This window comes from Euprymna scolopes, chromosome 15 (assembly GCF_053919585.1).
Source record: "Euprymna scolopes isolate OS-2025 chromosome 15, ASM5391958v1, whole genome shotgun sequence".
Lineage (NCBI taxonomy): Eukaryota > Metazoa > Mollusca > Cephalopoda > Sepiida > Sepiolidae > Euprymna > Euprymna scolopes.
This window is the reverse complement of record NC_136496.1, coordinates 82,308,113-82,329,300: the sequence shown is the minus strand read 5'-3', so window position 1 is coordinate 82,329,300 and position 21,188 is coordinate 82,308,113. Positions and strand designations below refer to the sequence as shown.

The 21,188-nt window shown below is 35.9% G+C and overlaps 1 protein-coding gene across 1 annotated transcript in view; it reads left to right on the top strand.

The window, feature by feature from the left end:
• LOC145293946 (replication factor C subunit 3-like) overlaps window positions 1-12,597 on the top strand; it is a 43,043-nt gene extending 30,446 nt beyond the window's left edge. The window contains exons 6-8 of the mRNA XM_080140808.1: window positions 4,317-4,415; window positions 7,311-7,380; window positions 11,582-12,597. Coding sequence (XP_079996934.1) covers window positions 4,317-4,415; window positions 7,311-7,380; window positions 11,582-11,770 — 358 coding nt within the window. The 3' untranslated portion in view covers window positions 11,771-12,597. The remainder of the gene's footprint in view (window positions 1-4,316; window positions 4,416-7,310; window positions 7,381-11,581) is intronic.
• Window positions 12,598-21,188: the final 8,591 nt, after the last annotated feature.

The following is a 21,188-nucleotide window of genomic DNA, read 5'->3' as shown; positions in this document are numbered from 1 at the left end:
TGTTTCCACCTCCGCGTCAAGGCTTCGGGGCTCAATCCTACCTTCCTATTAAAACTATTTATTTATTTATTTTTTTAACACACACCACCAAACACCCGGGCAACACCGAGTACCACCCGCTAGTCTATTATATAAAAGCGAAAATCTATGTTAGTGTGTGCGTGTGCATTTTTTTTTGTATTTCCGGCAAAGGCTTTTTTCGTGAGGGCGCTCGGGACGGTTACTCTTTCTTAGAACCTTTTATATGCTACTTAGATGATAATATCTACGATTTACGAAAGGGGGTATCTTTTATTTGGGCGACTTTTACACAGTATTTTCACAGTATTTCTTAGTCTCCATGTGTTTATTTAGCTTTTTCGTATATAAGCGAAACTGAACCTGTAGCAAAATGAGCCTCCCTTGAAAGCAATGAGGTTTGATCAATGCGGCCAAAACCCGTCATATCAGACAATTGCTATTCAATTGGATACTCCCCTTTAAATGGGGAATTGGCTTTCCCCAACATCTTGGAGGGAAACGCAGAAACTGGCTTGCAGCCAAAGTTAATTTCATTTCCATATGGCGTGATGTTTGACCTCATTAAATTCACGCACCTGTCATTTAACTTTTTAATCGTTAAATTAAAACGCTTTTCCTTTCTCTCCTTTCGTGGCCGAGCGGGTAAGATGTCAGGGTTTTTTTCCTTTACTTTTTCACCTTCACATCAAGGCTTCGGGTTCGAGCCTACCTTCCTACCAAAACTGTTTTTTTTTCTTTTACACCTCCAAAACACCGAGCAACGCCGGGCACCCCCGCTAGTCTATAATATAAATCTCACCTGTCTGTTTAAAAGTATGTTTATATGTCTCGCAAAAACTTTCGACAGAGGCAACAGATCCTGACAAGATCGGTATCATTTTTGAAGCTCGACGTCTCGGATGACAAATATTGAAAAATTGGCCAAAAACATTAATTCCTTCACCCTAAATTCAGCCATTTTGTACAAGGAGGGGTCGGTTTTCTTCTTTTTTTTTTCGCCGACATTTTAGCAAGTCATTGTCACCATTGAATTGACTTCAGTTAATTTGAACGCTTTTGACTTCCGGTCGCGTCATGGAGACATCGGCTAAGATTTCAGATTTTCTTTCACTTTCTTTTCCGCCTTCGTATCGTGGATTCGAGTCTGCCTGCCTACTACCACTTTTTTTTTTAAACACCTCTCTCCACCCTGACTGCCTACTGTTGCTCTGATTCCCTCCCCACGCTACTACCTTTCTTTTTAATTATTTTTATTTTTTTAACCCACCTCTCCACATTCACGGGTTCAAGCCTGCCTGCCTACTACCACTTTTTTTTTTTTCTTGCTATACACACACCTCCAAACACCTGGGCACCTAGGCTAGTCTAATATATAAAAGGCAAAATAGGTGCGCGCATTTGTGTATGTCTGCCAAAGGCTTTTTGCATCAGGGTTCTCACGTTGGTTATAGTCCGTGAGAAGTTTTAGTATACTTCCCAGATCGTAGTATCTCGCATTCGCAAATGGACATCCTTTCTTTTCTTCTTTCTTTTTGATCGAGTTAAACAAAATTCTCACTGTTCCGTCATCTCGATTGTGCGTTTGCCTTTTCTGTAAAATAAAGCGGAACTATTCAAATGCAAACGACAGCTCGACAAGGTTATTTCTCAGTCAATGGAGAGGGAAACCTTTGTATATTAGGAAAATTTCATTTTTAAACAAATTGTTTTTAGTCCCACATTGTCGCATTTTGTTTTCGTGGGAAAGTGAGAAGCTTACCTGGCCCCCAGCCAGTTTTAAAAGCAACCTTCATTTCCGCGCATGCGTGGCGACTCTTATGATTCTTCAGTACCAACTCATTGAATTCGCTATCCTCTTTGACCTAATGGTTAGCGAGGAAGACTGATTACCCTACATTTTTGAGTTTGATCTCACCTCTCTCTCTCTCTCTCTCTTTTTTTTTATTTTAACCACATGGAAGCCATTCTTAACATCGCTTTGTCCTTGTGCCAATATCTTCTACCCGGGCAATGCCGGGTACTCTTTGCTAGTTAAACTTAAAAGCAACCAGGTTAGAGTCAGTTCAAAAGCAGCCCTGCAGTATTATGTTCCAGAAACGGGCAGTTCTAGAAAAATAAATTTTGCTTATGTAAATTTTATTCGGTTTTAGGTACAGATGGGGAAATCGTTGTCATTGGTTGTAGCTAGACTAGTGTTTGTGGTGGGGGACCATAGATTGAAGCTCAGTCAAGCACCAACTATAAAAATAACGATAAAGCAGAGTTAAACTTGCAGCATCTTCTGTGAGAATTTTGCTGCTTTTCTGATTAGTTGGAAGTATTTATGTTGAGGGGATGCAAGTACTTTGAGTATGTTAGGTCACCTTCTATTAATATATTTAGACAGGGGCTGGAGTTTGGTTGATAGTGTGGGACCCATTAGGTTGGAGACTCTTTATAAGAGTGAAACTAATGACAGATGCACCAGCAATACTCCATGCATGGGTAAATACTAGCTTTGTACGATACTCTCAGGTGTGAGTAATTTTCTAGCATGGTAGAGAGAGCCCACCTTCTTTGCAGCAGCCTTGGCAATGTCCTCAATGTATTTGTTCCAATTCATGTTGCCTGTGAATGTTAAGCCAAGGAGTTTTAATAAAGAACTTTCAAGTAGCATATTATTAATCATAGCAATCAGTGATTGAGAAGGTTTCTTGTAATTATTAAAGGAACGAAGCTTAGCCGCATTGAATGTTGCCGTCCATTTTCATCCCTATTCCACTGCAGATCATCCTCTAAGGTTTCAGCCTGTGGCAATATTTTTGATACATGATGGGGTGTGCTCCCTGAAAGTTGGGAGATCCTATTTAGAAACGCTGCCGACAGGAACTGCTGAATCAAATTCATGTTCTGTTATCATCCAATCAGAAACCAGAATTGCTCCATAATAATTGATTCTTTTTAGCATTCCAGCACATAATTTTCTCGTCAACACGAGAAGGATCTTTTGCTCTTTGCTTGCACAATTATAAAGTCCAGAACTTGTACAGAACAGCGACGGTCTGAAAATTCTTCATATCCAGGACTTGTATAGAATAACTACCCATCGGAAACTCTTCTGAAATGTAACATGGCTTCCAATACAAGACAGCCATTGCCTTAGATATGTGTTCATTTGTTTTCCTCTTATGTCTGTTAGAGTGTGGTGTCATCAACAAATATACTCATCACGGAGCCAAGTTACAACCTACATCCTCTTATATCTAATTGGCAACTCTCTTCTTCAACTCTGTTGTCAACCATCACAAACCCAAGACTGTTCGCAACTGTTGCAAAACCTACCACTACACCTAAAACTACCTAAATATATGCAGCCTTTTGCCACACCTTGATTAACAATCCCATTCAGTTTCATTTGTGTACTTTGGTGAACAACTTCCTCTCCATTGGCCTTCGGGCTGGGATCAAAGTGTAGTATCTGTTCTTCAGATGCTGCAAGCAGGGACCGTATGTGGGGGCAGCCCCATATACCTGACCTTTAACCAGCTCCCATTTCCCACCTCTCGGGAGCTGGTCCCCTTTTCCCCTTCCCCCTCCCTTCACTCCTCATATTAAAAATTGGCCTTTTGCCTAATTTGCTCGGTGGGGGAGCAAATAAATACCATCTGTTCTTCAGATGCTGCACTTAAGATAATTTGGACCAGTCAATGGAGGGGAAACCCTCTATACTGGGACAATTATTATTTTTGGTAACCAGAGTGCCCCCTTTTTGCCTACTTTTAGGGGAGCTGGTTTTTACCCCACATTAAAAATGGCCTTGTGCCTAATTTGCTTTGGTGGGGAAGCAAATAAATACATCTGTTCTTCAGATGCTGCACTTCAATTTCTTGTTCTCTGTCAGTGGAGGGGAAATCCTTCACGACTGAGACAATTTTTATTTTTGTTCCTTTTCTCCACGTTAAAAACCGACCCTGGTGTCTAACTGTCCTCGTGGGGAGGCATTGTAAATAAGAACTTCCTCTCCATTGTTCTGCTGATAAACTTTTCCTTTTTGTTATATTTTTCCTCTTTTTTTATTATTTTTTATTACTTTCTGACACGAGGGGAAGAGGGGGGGGTGAAATATATTGTTTAACATAAATGTAGGTCCTGTTTTACTTTTGTTTTTTAATTTTGTTTGTAAATATGTGTAACGAAATTTGTATCCAGGAAGTGTTCATTTATTTTCCTATTTGAACTGTAGATGCAGAAGGAGAATCGAGATTACTTTATTATGTAGATTATCACATTTGATTGTTTGTCTTTTGTTTTGTAAGGTATCCCTTCAGTCCTGATCAGGAGGTGGTCGAACCTGACTGGAAAATTTACCTGGAAGAAACGGCAACCCTGATGGTACAACAACAAAGTCCACAACGGTAAATTTTTAAACATTTGAGGCGTTCTTTTTTATTTTTGGTTTTATTCACCGGGAGGAAACTTCACAGTCCTCCTTGCAGTTATTTAGTCCACAACACATTGTAGTCTACATTGCACTGTAGAGAACCTACTGTTGATTTTATAAAATTATTTTCATATATAATGGCTTGGATTTAAGTTTAAAATGAAAAAGTCAAGTATCATGGGGCAATTGTGCTTTGAACAGAAACATTTTGTATGTGCCCCTGTCATATCAAAGAACCTACTGTTGATTTTATATACCGGACCTTTTTTACTTCTGTGGTAATAAAACTTCTCAAATGCATGTTAGGCTGTATAAGGTGTGAACTTTGGTCAAAATTGTCGGTTCCTTCTTACATCGGATTTCATTGGATACACACACAGTGATATGAGATAAGAGAGAGAAAGTAGCAACCCTAGTTGAAGTAAATGGCCCTTACAATGCTGGCTTAAACAGAGCTGAGAGAGAGAAGATAACAAAATACCAAGGCTTTATGTATGATATGAAAAGAAATTGGAATCTTAGGCAGATCTTCATCATCCCAGTCATTATAGGAACAACCGGATTCATGAAAAAGAGTTTCAAAAACTACCTGTCGAATACACTCAGTGAACCAAGTGCAAGAAAAATACAAACAATTGCACTCAAAAAGACACAATTTTAAAAATATTTCTTCGTTGAAGTGACTGAAATAGTGGGTGAATATCTGGCATCTGGTGGGATGATCCATTTCTATAGCAAAGTGATTAGAAAATTAAAACACAAGACAAAATTCCTTTTATTTATTTATATAACACTGTGTATCGCTTTATTGCAGGTCAATATTTTTTTAATTCTGAAATTGCTATGAAACGCAGTGAAGTGAAATTTGGTTCACTGGAAGATCATAGCAAGATGTCTCATCAAATATAGCAGCACTGTTGCTGCCCGGCTGCTTGATAAGTTGACGGCAAAGTTTTTCTAACATCACAAGCAGAAACTGATTTTCTTTTGTTTTTGTCCTTCCTTTGTTTGATGTTTGGATTTTCAACAAATGAAGACAATGATCTCTTCCAAGCTCCTTGGCTAGATTAACCTTTTGCAAGGCCTGCAACAACATGTCCCTTTTCATTAGCTGCCAATCGACCCTTTCTATGCATTTTGGGAGACCTGCAATAAGGTGATACACACTTAAAATTACCAGAAAGTAGAAAAATTAGCGTAATTTTCAAAATTATTTTTCGAATTCCACAAAAATCGAGGCAATAAGCCACCTTGTTATGTTCTCCCAGTGTACCAAATTTTACTTCTCTGCATTCCATAGCAATTTCAAAATTAAAAAAAAAAAAATAGACTTGCAATAAAGCAATACACAGGGTGTGTGTGTATGTATATATATATATATATATATATATATATATATATATATATGAACAAATGATGAATAAAACACGTTAAAAAACATCTTGAAAAAGAGTTAAAAACATATTTAATTTTAAAAAGGAAGCACAAGATAAGTGGATAGTCCTTAATCCGCGGAGTTTCGAAGAAATACTCTCCTTCTCATCAGAGGGCAGGAATTAGCAAAATGCGGGATCGGATTTTGCATGTAAAAGTATTTAATGAAACCACAAGTAAGTCACAGATTTTACTTGGTTAAAAAAAGGGTGAGGTAAGGGGAATAGGAGGTAAAAGAAAAAATGATAAAAAGATTTCACATGAATGGATAGTCCGGTGAAGGTTAAAAAATCCAAGAATGGTAAAATCCAAACACGGTTGAATTAAAAACTTCTAATCCACAAGTAAGTTCCAAAGGAATCGCGTAACTGGAAGATGGTCCAAAATGATCCAAAAGGCAGAATTCCTGGGAAAAAATCACGAATGGAATGAGTTCAAAATCATCAAAAGAAAAGTTAAAATGTGCACAGAAAAAGCACTGGAGAGAATATTTAAAACACGTCTGCCAAGGCCGGAAGAATCAAGTAAATTAAGGTTTAAAAAAAAAAATATATATATATAATATATTTTTTTTTTCTTCACTCATCAAAATTAGCCCAGCCTTAGCAGTCATTTTAAATTCTTTTTTCTACACACATCTTATCTTCCTTTTAATAATATTATTTGAACTCATTCCTTTGTCCTTGCCCCCATTTGTGAATTATTTCACGGATTTCTGCCTTTTGGATTACTTTGGACTATTTTCCAATTACCCGATTTCCTTGGATTTTACTTGTGGAAATGGAAACTTAACCAACTTTTTTGGATTTTTCCCTTATTGGATATTTTACCTTTTACCAGACTATCCATTCACATGAAATCACCTTTTTCTTCACCATATTCCCTCTGCTTCACTATTTGTTACCAAGTAAGATCTATGACTTGTAGTTTCATTAAATACTTTTGCAAGCAAAATCCGATCCCGCATTTTGCTAAATCCTACCCTCTGATGAGAAGGAAAGTATTTCTTCGAAACTCCGGGGATTAAGGACTCTCCACTTATTTTGTGCTTCCTTTTTAAAATTAAATATGTTTTTGACTCTTTTTCAAAGTGTTTTTTAACTTGTTTTATTAATTACTTGTTCTTATATATATATGTGCGTGTGTGTGTGTGTGTTTATTTAGTATTATTTAAACAACTGGTTTCATCTTAGATATTGATCTCTTAACGTTTCAGTAAATGTAATGTCTGACCTTCTTCAGGTGTGTCTTATCGAACATGTATGGAATTTCAAATAGAACATTTTATTTTATCGTCCGTTTTATATGCTGGAATGTGTTAGATGGCTTTAAGAAATTAACTTTCAAACTAACTTATGGCCAGCTATTTAGTTGCTGTTATTAAATTCTGTCGTTGTTTTGTCCTCATCGTCTGATTATTTCCTCTTTTTGACAGACTGCTTGAAATTCGTGAACGGCTTTATGAATTACTAACACACTGTATTCCACCCGACATAATCATGAAGGTAAGCAAGAGATTTTATCTGATTTCATCTGTAATATAATGAATAGAAGAAATGGTGACGTGAAATTTCGGATTGGGTTTTATATAGAAATACAACAGCTAGCCAACCTTTCTCAAATATCTTGAACTTAATTTTATTTATATATATTTTACTGATTAGTTTTTACGAGGATTCTTCCAAATGTAAAGCAGCCCTGTCAGTGGGCATTAAAATACACTGACTGGCCCCCCCCCCCTTTCAGAGGGTAAAAGTCCCTCATTGGGGCCACTTGTTGGCTGTGGGTGGCGACCCGTGATACCTTAGGATGGAATCCTGGTGATTGAAGGTCTTGGAGGACAAGTTCATGAGCCTCCTCTTCCCAACACATCACTTTTAGCCCTTTGCTACACGGGCAGTTGGAAGGGCCCGATCCAATCAATCGGATGGTCAGGTCAAACCCTACATCTACTATTAATGGTTTAGACTAAATAAACTGAGAATTTTAAAATTATTAAAAGAAATCTTCTCCTAAACAAAAACAGAAACCAACAAACTTCCACCCCAAAGTAGATGTTTGAAAGCGCTGGCTAAGAGTCAATCAGCAAGTGAAGAACACAATTCTGACATGGCTGCGAACAACATTTTTCACTCTAGATTTGGGTAGTGAAAAAAATTTAATGACAGATGCTAGGGTTTTCCCACTTGACTGAGTATACTGCCTGTGTAGCCCTGACTTTGTCAAAATGAATGGGTTTCCCCCTTGACAAGTCCCAATGTCAGGCTCCAAAGTGAGTGAGGAACACAGGCAAAGAAAGTTTTATCCATATTGATGTCAAAACAAAACAAAAAAAACAAACGCTCCTTATCAGACTCTGAAAGCGAAGAAAATCCAGATTTTCCTAAGTACTATATAATAGTCACTAGATGAAACTCCGGTGTCAGAAATGTCTCCTTTTCTTAGCATTACAAGTTGATTTTTTTCTTTTTAGATAATTGTTATTTTATCAACTTGCATGAAAAGAGCTATGTAAAAGATGCTTAAAACTGTTTGAATTATGCAAATACCATCAGTAGTTCAAAAGTTATGAGAATTTTAAGTGCCAAAATTTATGCTTTTCCATAGACATTTTTCTTTAGAAAAAGTGGGCTAAATTACGGACTTCCGAATTTGAAGAAATTCGGTAATTTCACCACAATTTATTTATTTTCCAAGTTATTCTCATGAAACTTGGTACTATTATGTAAAATCATGTGCTCTTTCTGATTATGCAATCAAATTTGATGTATCTCTTTACCATAAGCCATGAATTATAAATTAGGATGTACAAATTTCAATTTTTTTTAAACTGGCGCATGGTATCATACAGTGGGTGTCTATTCATGAACAAAACTAAGTATTATAGTAGTATTTAAATATAGCTTTATTGCGAGCAGGCATTTTCCTTCCTCCTCACCAAAGGAGAGCTTAATCTGAAGAGCATTCATGGCTGGTATTTACTACTCCCATCAAAGAAAAAAAAATCGATAGATATAAATCAATCTCAGAAATAAATCGAAAATTTTTCATATAGATTTTGAATTTCTGTAAAAGGTGCAAATTCTCATAGTCGACCAGAACTTATGCATTTTGGGACCAGTCCAATTTTCAATTTTGTAAATCCTCACTATCTGGCCCAAAATATACCTCTATTTTATGAGATGCAACCATAAATCGTACTCTACGTGAATCCTTGCTGTAGCTTTCACAGTACCAGGATACCAGGAATCCTAATAAGCAACAACTATACATTCACCAGTTAATGGTAATTTTTGACATTTCTATTGTTATTTTACTGAAAATTCAATTATGTAAACAAAGAAATAAAACAGTAATTTTTTACCTTGTTTCCACCTTAACATTTAAAATGATTACTTTTTTTAGGTTTTAGGGTATGCTGAAAACTAATATCGCATTTCAATTTTTTGCAAATAAGTAGTTTTCCGGATATTAACCAATGTCATTTCTTATGTTATCGTTGGTGGACATCTTAGTACGCGCGAGCACGCAAACATAACCCCGAGAAACTATGTGCAAACACACATACCAAGATGGCTACCAGCAATAACATAAGAAATGATATTGCTTAATATCCGGAAAACTACTTATTTGCAGAAAATTTAAACGCGATATTTGTTTGTGGTCGTAAAAATAAAAATCAAACACCAGTAGAGATGGACTTCTTTGTTTATATAGCCTGTAAAATTTCCGCCATATACAACCAAATTTAACCCTGCGCATATGTATCCAAACGTAACGTATGAAATGTAAACATTGAAAAAACAGTTTCCCTTTTTGCTGTCGTAATTTTTTACGTTTTTTCATTTTTAACTTGAAGCATAAAAATATTGAACGCATAAAAGAAAAATAAATTAACATCATTGGAATACTTATTCTGTTCTTTTTTCATCAATATAATTCTTTTAAAAATTGACCCACAAATAAAAAAGATATGACTTGTTGAAGCACATTAGGTATGTAATATTGCCGATGTCCACGAAAATACAGCATGTAATGCTACTTGTCTTATCAAAAAAGTGCTAACTAGGAAAATAAACCCCAAATTGGTTAAAAAAAAAAAAAAAAAAAAAATGGCAACTTATTGATTGAAATCAAAGCAATAAGCCAAAGCCTAAACTTAGAAAATATGAAAACTTTTCATAACATTAAAGTCACCCCACACAATAAACTTAATCAATCCAAAGGAGTCAGCTGAAGCCGGAAACTATTACTTGCTTCACCAGAAGAAATCCAGAACGAACTGAGCAAACAAGGAGTTCTTAACTATAAAAGAATCTATATAAAGAAAAACTACCAACCAATACTTACATTTAAAACTCCAAAAATTAAAATTGGTTACACTATAGAACCAGCTGAAATATGCATCCCAGATCCCCTGAGATGTTTCAACTGTCAAAAATTTGGTCAATATAGAGATGCCTTCAGAGGTCATCCCACGTACGCTAAATGTGGCTTTAGAGAAATAAGTCACAATGAACAAGAATGTCGCGAGTCCAAATGTATAAATTGCCAAGGCTAGCACTCTGCCTATTCTAAAAACTGAACGATGCAAAATTGGTATATGCGAAGTGAAATATTTAAGTGTTCCTTAAAAGTATTGTTTAAATGATGAATTAAATTGAAATATAATACATTTCGTATTAACATCACATCCTACGGAAGAAAAAAATATCTTGAAAAAGATGGGTTACAATAAAATATATCGATTGTAATGAAATAAACATTTGTTTAGTTAAATCTTTGTTGTTTGGCTTTTAAATGTATTCTATATATATATTTCAATTTAATTTACCATTTTAAACAACGCTTTCAATGCAGGAACATTTGAATATTTCACTTTGCGCACCCAAAGTGCATCCTGGACTTGAAAAAAGAAATCACGATTACACAACACGCGGATACTTAATAATTTCATATGAACACCATGCGACGAAAGATAAAAAAAAATCCTGAAAAAGACAGGCTACGTCGAAATGTATCAATTTTAAACAAACATTTGTTTATTTAAATCTTTGCGTTAATTTACCATTTAAAAAACACACACTTGTACTTAGCTAAAACGGCATCTACTTGGTGTTGATTTAACCAACTCCATCTATCTTTTCCATTAAATACTTCACAAAGGCCAACCAAGTCTGATAATTTGAAGTAAAATGACTGAGTAATCTAACAATTCGCTGTTCCAAGGGCAAACAGTAGATTCGAGTGCCCAGATTGATTACAAGTTAGCTTTAACTGTCATCAGCCATGTTAACTGTTTCCAACTCTACAGGGAATTGACAGCAATTGTTTCATAGGTAAACTCTTCTGGTTGACAGTGAGTGTAGACGTCTTGCGAGGATGACTTGTCAGGAGGAGAAGTGCTGGCATCTGATACAAAACCTATCTAAAAACACTGCCAGGCACATAAAGTACATTTGTGTCAAATAAAAAAAAACAAAAAAACAGCCCAGCTGTTTAGGAGTCCATAGGGAATGAGCACAGACAGACAAAATTCCTTTTATATGCTAGTAGAGATAGATTATTATCATTTTCATGATAACTAGTGTACAGCTGTATATATTAGAATTTTAACATTGCAATAAATATTAATAAAAATTTTAATTTGCCAAATGTTGTATTGAGTTTTAATTCTAAATTCTTTTTTATTTACATTTTGCTCAGGGTCTGCTTGAAGAACTTATTGCTAATTGTGATGGTCAGCTTAAGACAGAGGTTGTCCAGTCAGCCGCTTATTTTGAACATCGCTTACAGCTCGGACAAAAGCCAATATTTCACATGGAAGCATTTGTGGCTAAATTCATGGCCATTTATAAACGATTCCTGGAAGAAGGAATTGCAGAATTGTTTTAAATGAATTCTGTGCAACACGGGTAATGATTTTCTTGCCAGCAAGGTTTTCAGATTGAAAAGATTGATACTTTTACATTTCACACCCCAAATTTCTGTGACGTTAGCAGCAGCTGACATAAATTGCCAGAATATGCCAATCATATTGATCCAATTTAAAAATGCTAAGAAAAAAAAACATTTAACAGATACTACTCACAAATAAAAATAAAAATACAATAAAATAAAATATAGCAACCTACTGGACGTTTTATGAATAAATATTCTTTAAATATTTTGTTTTAAATAAATAGAAACTTTTTTTTTTTTTTTTTTTTGTAAGTTTTTAATGTTTATTGTTAGGAAAACTTTTGAGTTTTGTTTAATCTTGTTTTTTTTTTTTTTTTTCTTTCTTTTCAACAAAAGTAAGAATTTTTAGGAAAACTGTTGCCATTTATTTTTAGGGTTGGGGTTGGACTGATTAAATTTGTGTGTGATTAAAAACTTTTTTTTTTTTTTTCTTCCAATTCGTTTTTTTTTTTCTTCCAATTCGTTTTTTTTTTTTCTTTTTCTTCCAATTCGTTTTTTTTTTTCTTTTTCTTCCAATTCGTTTTTTTTTTTCTTTTTCTTCCAATTCGTTTTTTTTGTTATTTATTTATTTATTTTTTCTAAGCCCGTTTGTTATCGTTTTACATCGACTGATCAGTGCTCGGCATATCCTGGTAGTTTACATCAGCTGTCGGTCAAGCCCAAGTCAACACTTACAGAAATCTGGTGTCCTAAATGTGAAAATAGAATAAAATTTAAAAGAAAATAATTTTGTAATAAAATTTGATGAATTTTCTAAAATCTGCAGACTTTTATTTTTATTTTGTATTTGAAGTCTTTGGACCACATTCACACACACAATATATTGTTTAGTGCTTTTTTTTCTTTTGTTTTCCCTTTCAAACAGCATATCGCAATTATAACCTAAAGGGCTATTGTAATGATAGCCAGATTTATAATGGGGAAACTTAATGAGGAGTTATGCAGATGTTTGTTTACACTACATTTAAATTTTTACATGTTGATACCTTTGGGGAAATCAGAAGAAAATTTTAAAGGTAAGTAGTCTGAAGAAAGACTCTATCAGAGTAGGAAATCTTAGGACCTCTACAGCGAAGGGGTAGGATATTGTTGCTAGTCGGAGGCGTCAGAGGTGTTTTTGTTGAAGAGTTGCAGGTGAGGTAAGTTCATTGGAGCACGTTCCTTGGTAGTACTTGTCAAACAAGCACATGACCAAAACACTGCAGCAATGTGACAGGAGCTGGAACTTGGCATCCAATGTGGCAACTATTTGGTTAGAAATTCATTTTTTGCACCTTGTGGTTAGTGCAGCAGTCCAAATGCAGCAACAATGGTAGATTTGTTACACGGATTTTCCAGTGTTGTTTTCTTATGCATTTGAGTTGATGCCGATCTACCTTATCTTTCTATATATTGTCAATCACGATATTAGACAATATTTCAAGATAATCATCTTGTATAAGACAGAAGTAAAACGTGTGTTCTTGTGCCTCAAGAGTTTTTTTTTTTTTTTTTTCATGGACATCGCTCAAGACAAGCCACTTGATATAAGACACTATCAAGAACAAAAGATGATTATCGTAAAGTTCACAAAGACAAGAAATGCCTATTGATGTTAGGCTTGAGAATACTAAGGCTGTAGGTATAAGGAAAACAGTGAGCAGGAGAGAGTTCCGCAACATTTCAGTCCTTGGAAAAAAAGCTACTGGAATAGGAAGCTGTATAACGATGAGATATTAAAACAGTGAATTGATGAAGACCACTAGACCAAGGAGTCAAATGAGCTGGAACAAAGGAAGCAGGGAATAGATCAGACAATTCAAAGGAACACATGATTATAGTGTAACATTGTTGCATGCGCTGGGCAGTACCAAATTATTAGGTTGGTGCAAAAATGATGTCATTTTTTGACATATATATATATATATCTGATAAAAACATTATTTTTGCACCAACCTTACTTACGGGCCAAGGGTTAGGTTTGATAGTGAGGGTGTTGACACTCTTCAAAGAATCCAGATGCTTTAACAGAATGATAAAATATGCATTTTCCAAAGATGACAGAAAAATAGGCATCTCAATGGCAATTGCTATGACAGCTTCCCACCGAAATATCAACAAAATATCGCCAATTAGACATTTGTTCTATTCAAAAGGGGATTTTAGACAGGTTTTGCTTTCTGATCGTTAATTTGGTTTTGATAATACGCCGTGAGGGATTGCCATGTTTGTTTGGCTGAAGGGTTATATACACAACACAAGCAGACCTCTAGCATGGTTTGATAATAAAGTTTCTGTGGAGCAAAGGAGGAGATAGGGGAAGAGAAAAGGGAAACAAAATTAAAGAGATATGGATTGAGAAAGAGACTCAGGAGAAAAAAGAGGACGAGTAAGCGCCAAATGAAAGAGGAGAAAATGCTAATCTCAGAAATGATGTTCGCAAATGAATTGAGAACTTGTTTGCTGGCCATCAAAGAGTATGCACCGGTTTTTGGGCTTTAGTTAAAAATCTGGAAGCCCCCACAAAAGAACTAAATAGGAAACTCTAACTCCTGATTGAGAAACCATCTGAAGGATCCTACATCTTGAAAGTGTTAAGAATTACTATGGATGAAGTGTACCTGAAATATCTTCTGAATAATTATTCTTATTTATAAGAAAACTGCCTCTGAGTTATATCCCTAATTGTTGAATTGAAATGCAATTGATTTAAGATCTACCCTGAACCCAACACCACACTGCAGCTACAAGAGGCACATGTCTGCTGATCAGTACAACTGTACGAGGAGAATTCAACCACAGCGTCTGATGATGAACTGTCAACCCATGAATTAAAGGTATTGCCACAGAGACTTAGGGTCATGCACATTTTGTGCACTCTGAGTATCAGAGCAGGAGTTCCGGTAACAACTAAGAGTCTGTTTAGATTTTGAAGAGTTCATCATGAAGATAAAAGTGTAGCTACAGGGACTTGCACAGAGGGTTAGCTTCTGTGTTCAGGGACTGGAGACGGCCCGATTACACTAATTGGTTCCATGAGGCAGGATTGTGTGCAACAACCCTCCCCACCTGCCTGCTTACTGAGACTATCAACATTTGTGAAAGCGCGCACTGTGATTGGTCTCCTTACAATCCTCACATAACGTTGGAGTCAGCAGCGGGGTTGTTACTTCTACAGTACATTTCTTGCCGGTCCATTGCTTGACATTGACTTCCCCACTTTTCACAAGCAGATTATTGGACTTCAGGATGTCTTCAATTTGATATCAACATTGATTCTGAATTCTTTCAATTGCTCCAAAATCTTCTATTAAAAAAAATAAAATTCCTTGGTTATTGTTCGAAATTCTGATTTTTACAACATTAAGAATATTACAAATTCCATGCACACCACATTAATGCTTGTGATAATGGCACATTTTACAATGGATCCAATTGTATCACTGATATGTTTGCCTTCAGTGGTTTAAAAAAATGTCAAGGGATACTGTCTTTGATGAATAACGGCAAATTAATTGCTCACTGTTGCATGTGTGACAAAATATCTTGTTGCCACTTGTAACAAGTGATAAGAGTATGGGAGAGACTTCAATCTTCTGGATGATTTTGTGTAACGTAAGATTTTGTGTAACGTAAGATTCTTTTATGAGCAAAAAAAAGGAAAAGCAAAATAGCATCTGCACTTGATTATATGCTAACAGGTCTCACAAATTAATATGAAATCTTGTCATATGCAAATAAGATAATGCCGACTTTGGTAAAAAGCCCCATTTCAGAGAAGGATGAAGGATTTGGAGTCATGAATTCAGAGCACAATGTGTGCGTGTACAATACTGAGGCATATTGACTTTAATCACAAAATTAAGTATAAACATAATAGCTAACAATCTGTTATTGAAAGTCGAGAATACTTAACAATTCATTTTAATAGTAAACTATACCATGTTCACATCCTGTTTAATCTATAGCCCCACTTTTGCTATGGATGTTGACACCCTCCGTGAGATCCCTCTGGACCTCATGGAAATATATTATCAGCAACGTCTTTCATGATTCGGGCATGTAGATTGTCACCAAAAGAGAGGAAATTAATTTGTGACATAATCGTTTCTGTCTGGGTGTAACAATAAAAGACGTAGGTGACAAGCATCAAGGAAGATATGGCTAAACCCTCAGATCCATAAATGGTTAGTTTTCAACAGTGGAATCGCAATTGGTAAGAACTGCGAGGGTTCAGGACGTGATGCAGAGTAGAAAAGACGCAGTTCCAACATGACCAGAAACAACGTATGATACAATTGACATGTCCCCCTCCCCAAGTGTTATTAATTAAAAAAAGAGAAGAAAATATAACAAAAAAAGAGGAAATAAGTTTATCAGTAAAATAATAGCGAGGAAGTTGTCCACCAACACACAAAGGAAACTAAAAATAGGATAGTTAATCAAGGTGTGACAGTGAACAAGAATAAAAGCACTGGATATACATTTATTTTACAGCCAGTTTTGGGTATGCCGATGGGTTTTGTGACAGTGGAGACAGTTTTGAGTTGAGGACAGTATCCAGTTTGAGACTGTTGGCGAAGGCTCTTGAGAGAGATTGAAGTCAAAGTCAAGCGAGAGCAGATTAAGCTGAGAAGAGAATTGCTGGGTACTGACGTGAGCAGACAGTGATGAACACTGGGGTTCCTCCTACATTTTGTGACTGTTAAATGTTGAGACATTATGTTGAACAAAGATGGCAGTAGTAAATCAAATCGGCAAAGAATAAATGCAGTCATGATCTCGAGTGCTGAGTAATTCTTAATAACAAAGATGGCGGTGAAGTATCAATGAGTCCAGTGTGTTAGCCTTCTCAGTTACTGTGCAAACAACCTCATGATTGTTTGATAGTGGGGGAATTGTTGACTGGCAATTATTTACTACACTGTTGTAGATTTTACAAAAATCACGGGTTCCTAATTTCTGTGCTTTGATGCGTTTTCTGGTGGTTTCAGTATATTCTCTTTTACCTGTCGCTATTTCTCTCTTACAATTACTTCTATATACTTCTGTCTGTTTGAACTGAACTAATGTTGGTTAAATCTGTGGTATGCATGTTGCCTTTGAGCAATGGCAGCTGTAGAAGTAAATCACTGGGGAGAGTGGGGTTTGCTATAAAATTTCCGTGTGGAACCATGTGCTTCGATTGCAGTTATGTACCTTTCAGTGGTCTCATTAGCGCACTGTTCGGTGGAAGAGAAAAGATATTTTCCAATGGGGCATCTCTGATGAGATCTCTGATGGCTTCCCAGTCAGCCTTTTTATAATACCTCATTGTTTTAAGCAGTGGCTTTGGGTCGAGAATTTAGGGTGTTTTCTACCATTATCACAGCGTGATCAGCATTCCCAAGTGGGTTGTGTGCATTCATTACACAGTCATCGGAAACTGTGGTCAGAAATAGATCTAGAAATAAGGCATCTTGATCTTGCTGGTTTGGAAAACGTGCTGGAAATGTAACCGTCTGTGATAGGGAATGCGATATAGAGAAGCTATGCGTTGTGCTACCAGCTGCGTCTGTGTAAGTAGAAAATCCAAGCCAGTTACTGTGGTGGACATTGATGTCATCAAATATATGCACTTGTGCGCTAGTATCGATGGAGAGTGCTGTATCTATGCTGTCAGAGACTTTGTTCATTAGAGTACAGTCCTGGGTCGAGGGAGAACGGTAGAGAAAATATAAGTAGCTAATGTTATGTTGCATGTTAAGTCTTCTGCCAATAAACCAATTTCTTCTTTTTTTTGGGGGGGGGGGCATTTTTTTCTTCTTCTCTACTTTCTTACACTTAAGGGGGTGGCAACATTGATGATATCACAACACAACAAATACATATGTTAATTGACGATCAGTTTTAGATGAAAGTAACATCAGTAAAGGAGATTTTGGGAGGCATGAGTTTTTGACCGCAATATGTTTATTGAGACGTGATGATTTTCACCGCTAAACCAAAACCACACGTGCTTCATGTTTTTGCAAATGAATAATTCAAAGTGGAGTATCTGTTTTGTCCTCGATAGTGAAGGAGATGTACTTCTAGACTAAGGTAATTTTTTAATATTTGTTTCAATCCAGAATGCCTTGTTTTTGGAAGCTGGATTTTACTCGCATTAAAACTGACCTTGTGTCTGACTCTATTCTTGTTTTGTTGTTACTCTACCGGAAAACACCAGAAACTATTAAAATGGTCGATTATTATGATGAAATTATAATGGTCGATTATTATTATCGTAATATTTGTAAAAAATAGAAGAATGTTATCCTTGCAAAATAAATATTTACAGAGAACATTTTTTTATGTTAAGATGTTTAGTAAATTAAGGAATGCCGAACAAACAACAATTTAAAATAAATTGACCTCTAGAGTTTGATGACTCATACGTTGAGGTCATTATAAAGTGACGTGGCCTTTAGTGAGTTTTGGGAAAAGATACGATGATTTGATAAGTTAAGAGATAGAAAGCAAGAGTGAGCAGATGCAAAAAGATCGGGAGTGAGAGAGAGTGACTTGAGTCGGACGGTGATGGTCCTCAGTAGAGGGGATCAGAATGCGGCAGTTTTTCAATGGGGGAGGAAGGAACATCGGAAATAAAAGTTGCAGAAAAGACAACCCGAGATTTGTTGATTCATTGAGATGAATCTTCTTTGTAACTCTTCCCGAGGATCTGTCAAACAAGATCAGAATTGGACCAGGTATGTTTCTCCGATTGGCTTGATGTTACAACCCTAGAGAACTATTATTTGTTCCTTTTGTTACATGTTCGTTGTTAAAATGTATCTGTTGTCATAAAAATCCAACAATCATGTTTCAACGCCGTGTAAAGAAAGGTCTTTACAAAGAAGAGGATACAGTAGGCTAGCATCTGTCTAAATCTACCTTGATTTTTTTTGTTGATGCATTTATTACTTCACTTGGAAGTTTATTCCTAGGTCCAAGCGTTATATATTTGCTACAGCCGGTCATCAAAGGTTTTTTTCAGTCTATATAATTTCTAAAAAAAACTAACCTTTGTCATTGTCTTGATACGTACACTTGGCGGCGAAATAAAAACACACACAGCTAGTTATAAAATATTTTGTTATAACCTTTTCGATTTCAAAATGACAGTTTTGATATTAGTGATGATGTGTGTTGCTTAGCTCGCTCATCATGGTCGCTCTCTCTCTCTCTCTCTCATCTCTCTCTCTCTTTCTCTCTCTCATCTCTTTCTCTCTCTCTCTCTCTCTCTTTCTCTCTCTCTCTCTTTCTCTCTTTCTCTTTCTCTCTCACTTTCTCTCTCTCTCATCTCTTTCTCTCTTTCTCTCTCTTTCTCTCTCTCTTTCTTTCTCTCTCTCTTTTTCTCTCTCTCATCTCTTTCTCTCTCTCTTTCTCTCTCTCTCATCTCTTTCTCTCTCTCTCTCTTTCTCTCTCTCTCTCTTTCTCTCTCTCATCTCTTTCTCTCTCTCATCTCTTTCTCTCTCTCTTTCTCTCTCTCTCTCATCTCTTTCTCTCTCTCTCTCTTTCTCTCTCTCTCTTTCTCTCTCTCATCTCTTTCTCTCTCTTTCTCTCTCTCATCTCTTTCTCTCTCTCTCTTTTTCTCTCTCTTTCTCTCTCTCTCTTTTTCTCTCTCTTTCTCTCTCTCTTTTTCTCTCTCTCTCTCTCTCATCTCTTTCTCTCTCTCTCTCATTGCCTGCATATCTATTTTATTGGCACAGATGAGGTCAACATTCCACCATGCATTGTCTTGAAAATGTAAGTCATTCTCGCTGACTTAATCTCCGGAGATTCTATGTCCCCCTTCGTTGACGTCATTCCTGGGAGCACCCGCATCAAGGCTTCTGACCGACTTTTCTCTGATGTCACTCCCGAGTATCTGAATTATCCAACACAAGATTTTAGATTGAGAAAGCTGTCTTTGTTTGGTTCAATCCAAATCGACAGTGAAAAAGTTTCATGTAGTGTCCGTGTAGTCCTCTTTCTGGTGCAGTAGTGGATAATAGGTTCTCAGGTATATAATAATTACCATTGAGGAAAATGTAGGCCAAAATCAAATAATGACATAATCGTTGGCATCCAAAAGAAAAAAGGTTAAGCTTTTTGGCTTTCATAGGGTGGATCCTATAGACCCTGGAAGATTCTAAGATTCGAGTAGCCAGTCTTTGAACTCTCTTAAGATGCTGGACATCATGTATTTGATATGTGTGACAGGATGGAAGTACATAATATTTATTTATACAAACATGTACAAGCCTCACTACAGTGGTATGAATATGTTTCAATTTGTAGTTATTAATAACTAAGATCTCTTCAGGCGAAAAGTCTATCATTTAATTAACATGATCATATTGAAAAATAAAGAAGAAAATCAAAAACAGTCCAACAAAATTACGTTTCTGAATTTTTAAGATGAGGATTGGTTATATGTATTATTATTCATCGGATTACTGTTTTCATCGTACCAGTAATTATAAAATTATATAAAGTAGGTTTAAGGCTCCTAAAATTCATACTAGAATTGTCTGCAAGAATCCATGGCGCAGTGGTTAGAGTACTGGGAAAAATGAATTGTAAAAAGTTATATTCTCTTGAATGTTCAATCCTCAGTGTGAGCAACTGAAAATTATAATTGCAAATTACTTAGGACCTCTATCCCATCATGGCTGAGGGAACAAGATCACGCTACCCCCGTGAAGTAAATAAAGGGTTCCGCTCGAAATTCCGTTCAAATTCCTGAGTTCGCCAGAAACATTCCTGAGTTCGACAAGATACACCTGAAAAAGGTCGGAGGTTACATCGACCGAAACGTTGTGAAAATCACACTCACGATGAGAACAGTAGTCCGATGAATAATGATACATTCCAACAAAAATTGAAAAGCAAGTGATCCAGTTTTGCACAAAAAAGTCATTTCTATGTTTTTTGTTATTTTTAACATTGATTTCGTCATATATATATATATTAGTCCTGGTGCGAAAGAGCAGGACACAAAATGTTTTAAATGATAATAATAATAATAGAATAACAATAACAAAGACGTTCACTGGTGAGGTTTAATATTGACCGTAACCAGTTATACAGTCCTTTTGAAATTTTCATCTCTATTTTTCTTGTTATGTACTGAATATTTGTTAATGAAACCTCTATGAAATATGTTCCTTATTAAATTTTAACGATTTTCTATTCTGAAAGAAGTTTTAAAAAATTTAATCTAAAAAAAGTTATTTTAAAGTTTTTGTTAAAAAGAATTCAGATTTTCTCATTATTCAGACCTGTATTACAAAGAGGGGGTTACAAAAATGAGTTGTGGTGTGAGGAGAAATACAAACTGAAATAGAGAGAATATTCAGACCTGTAATAA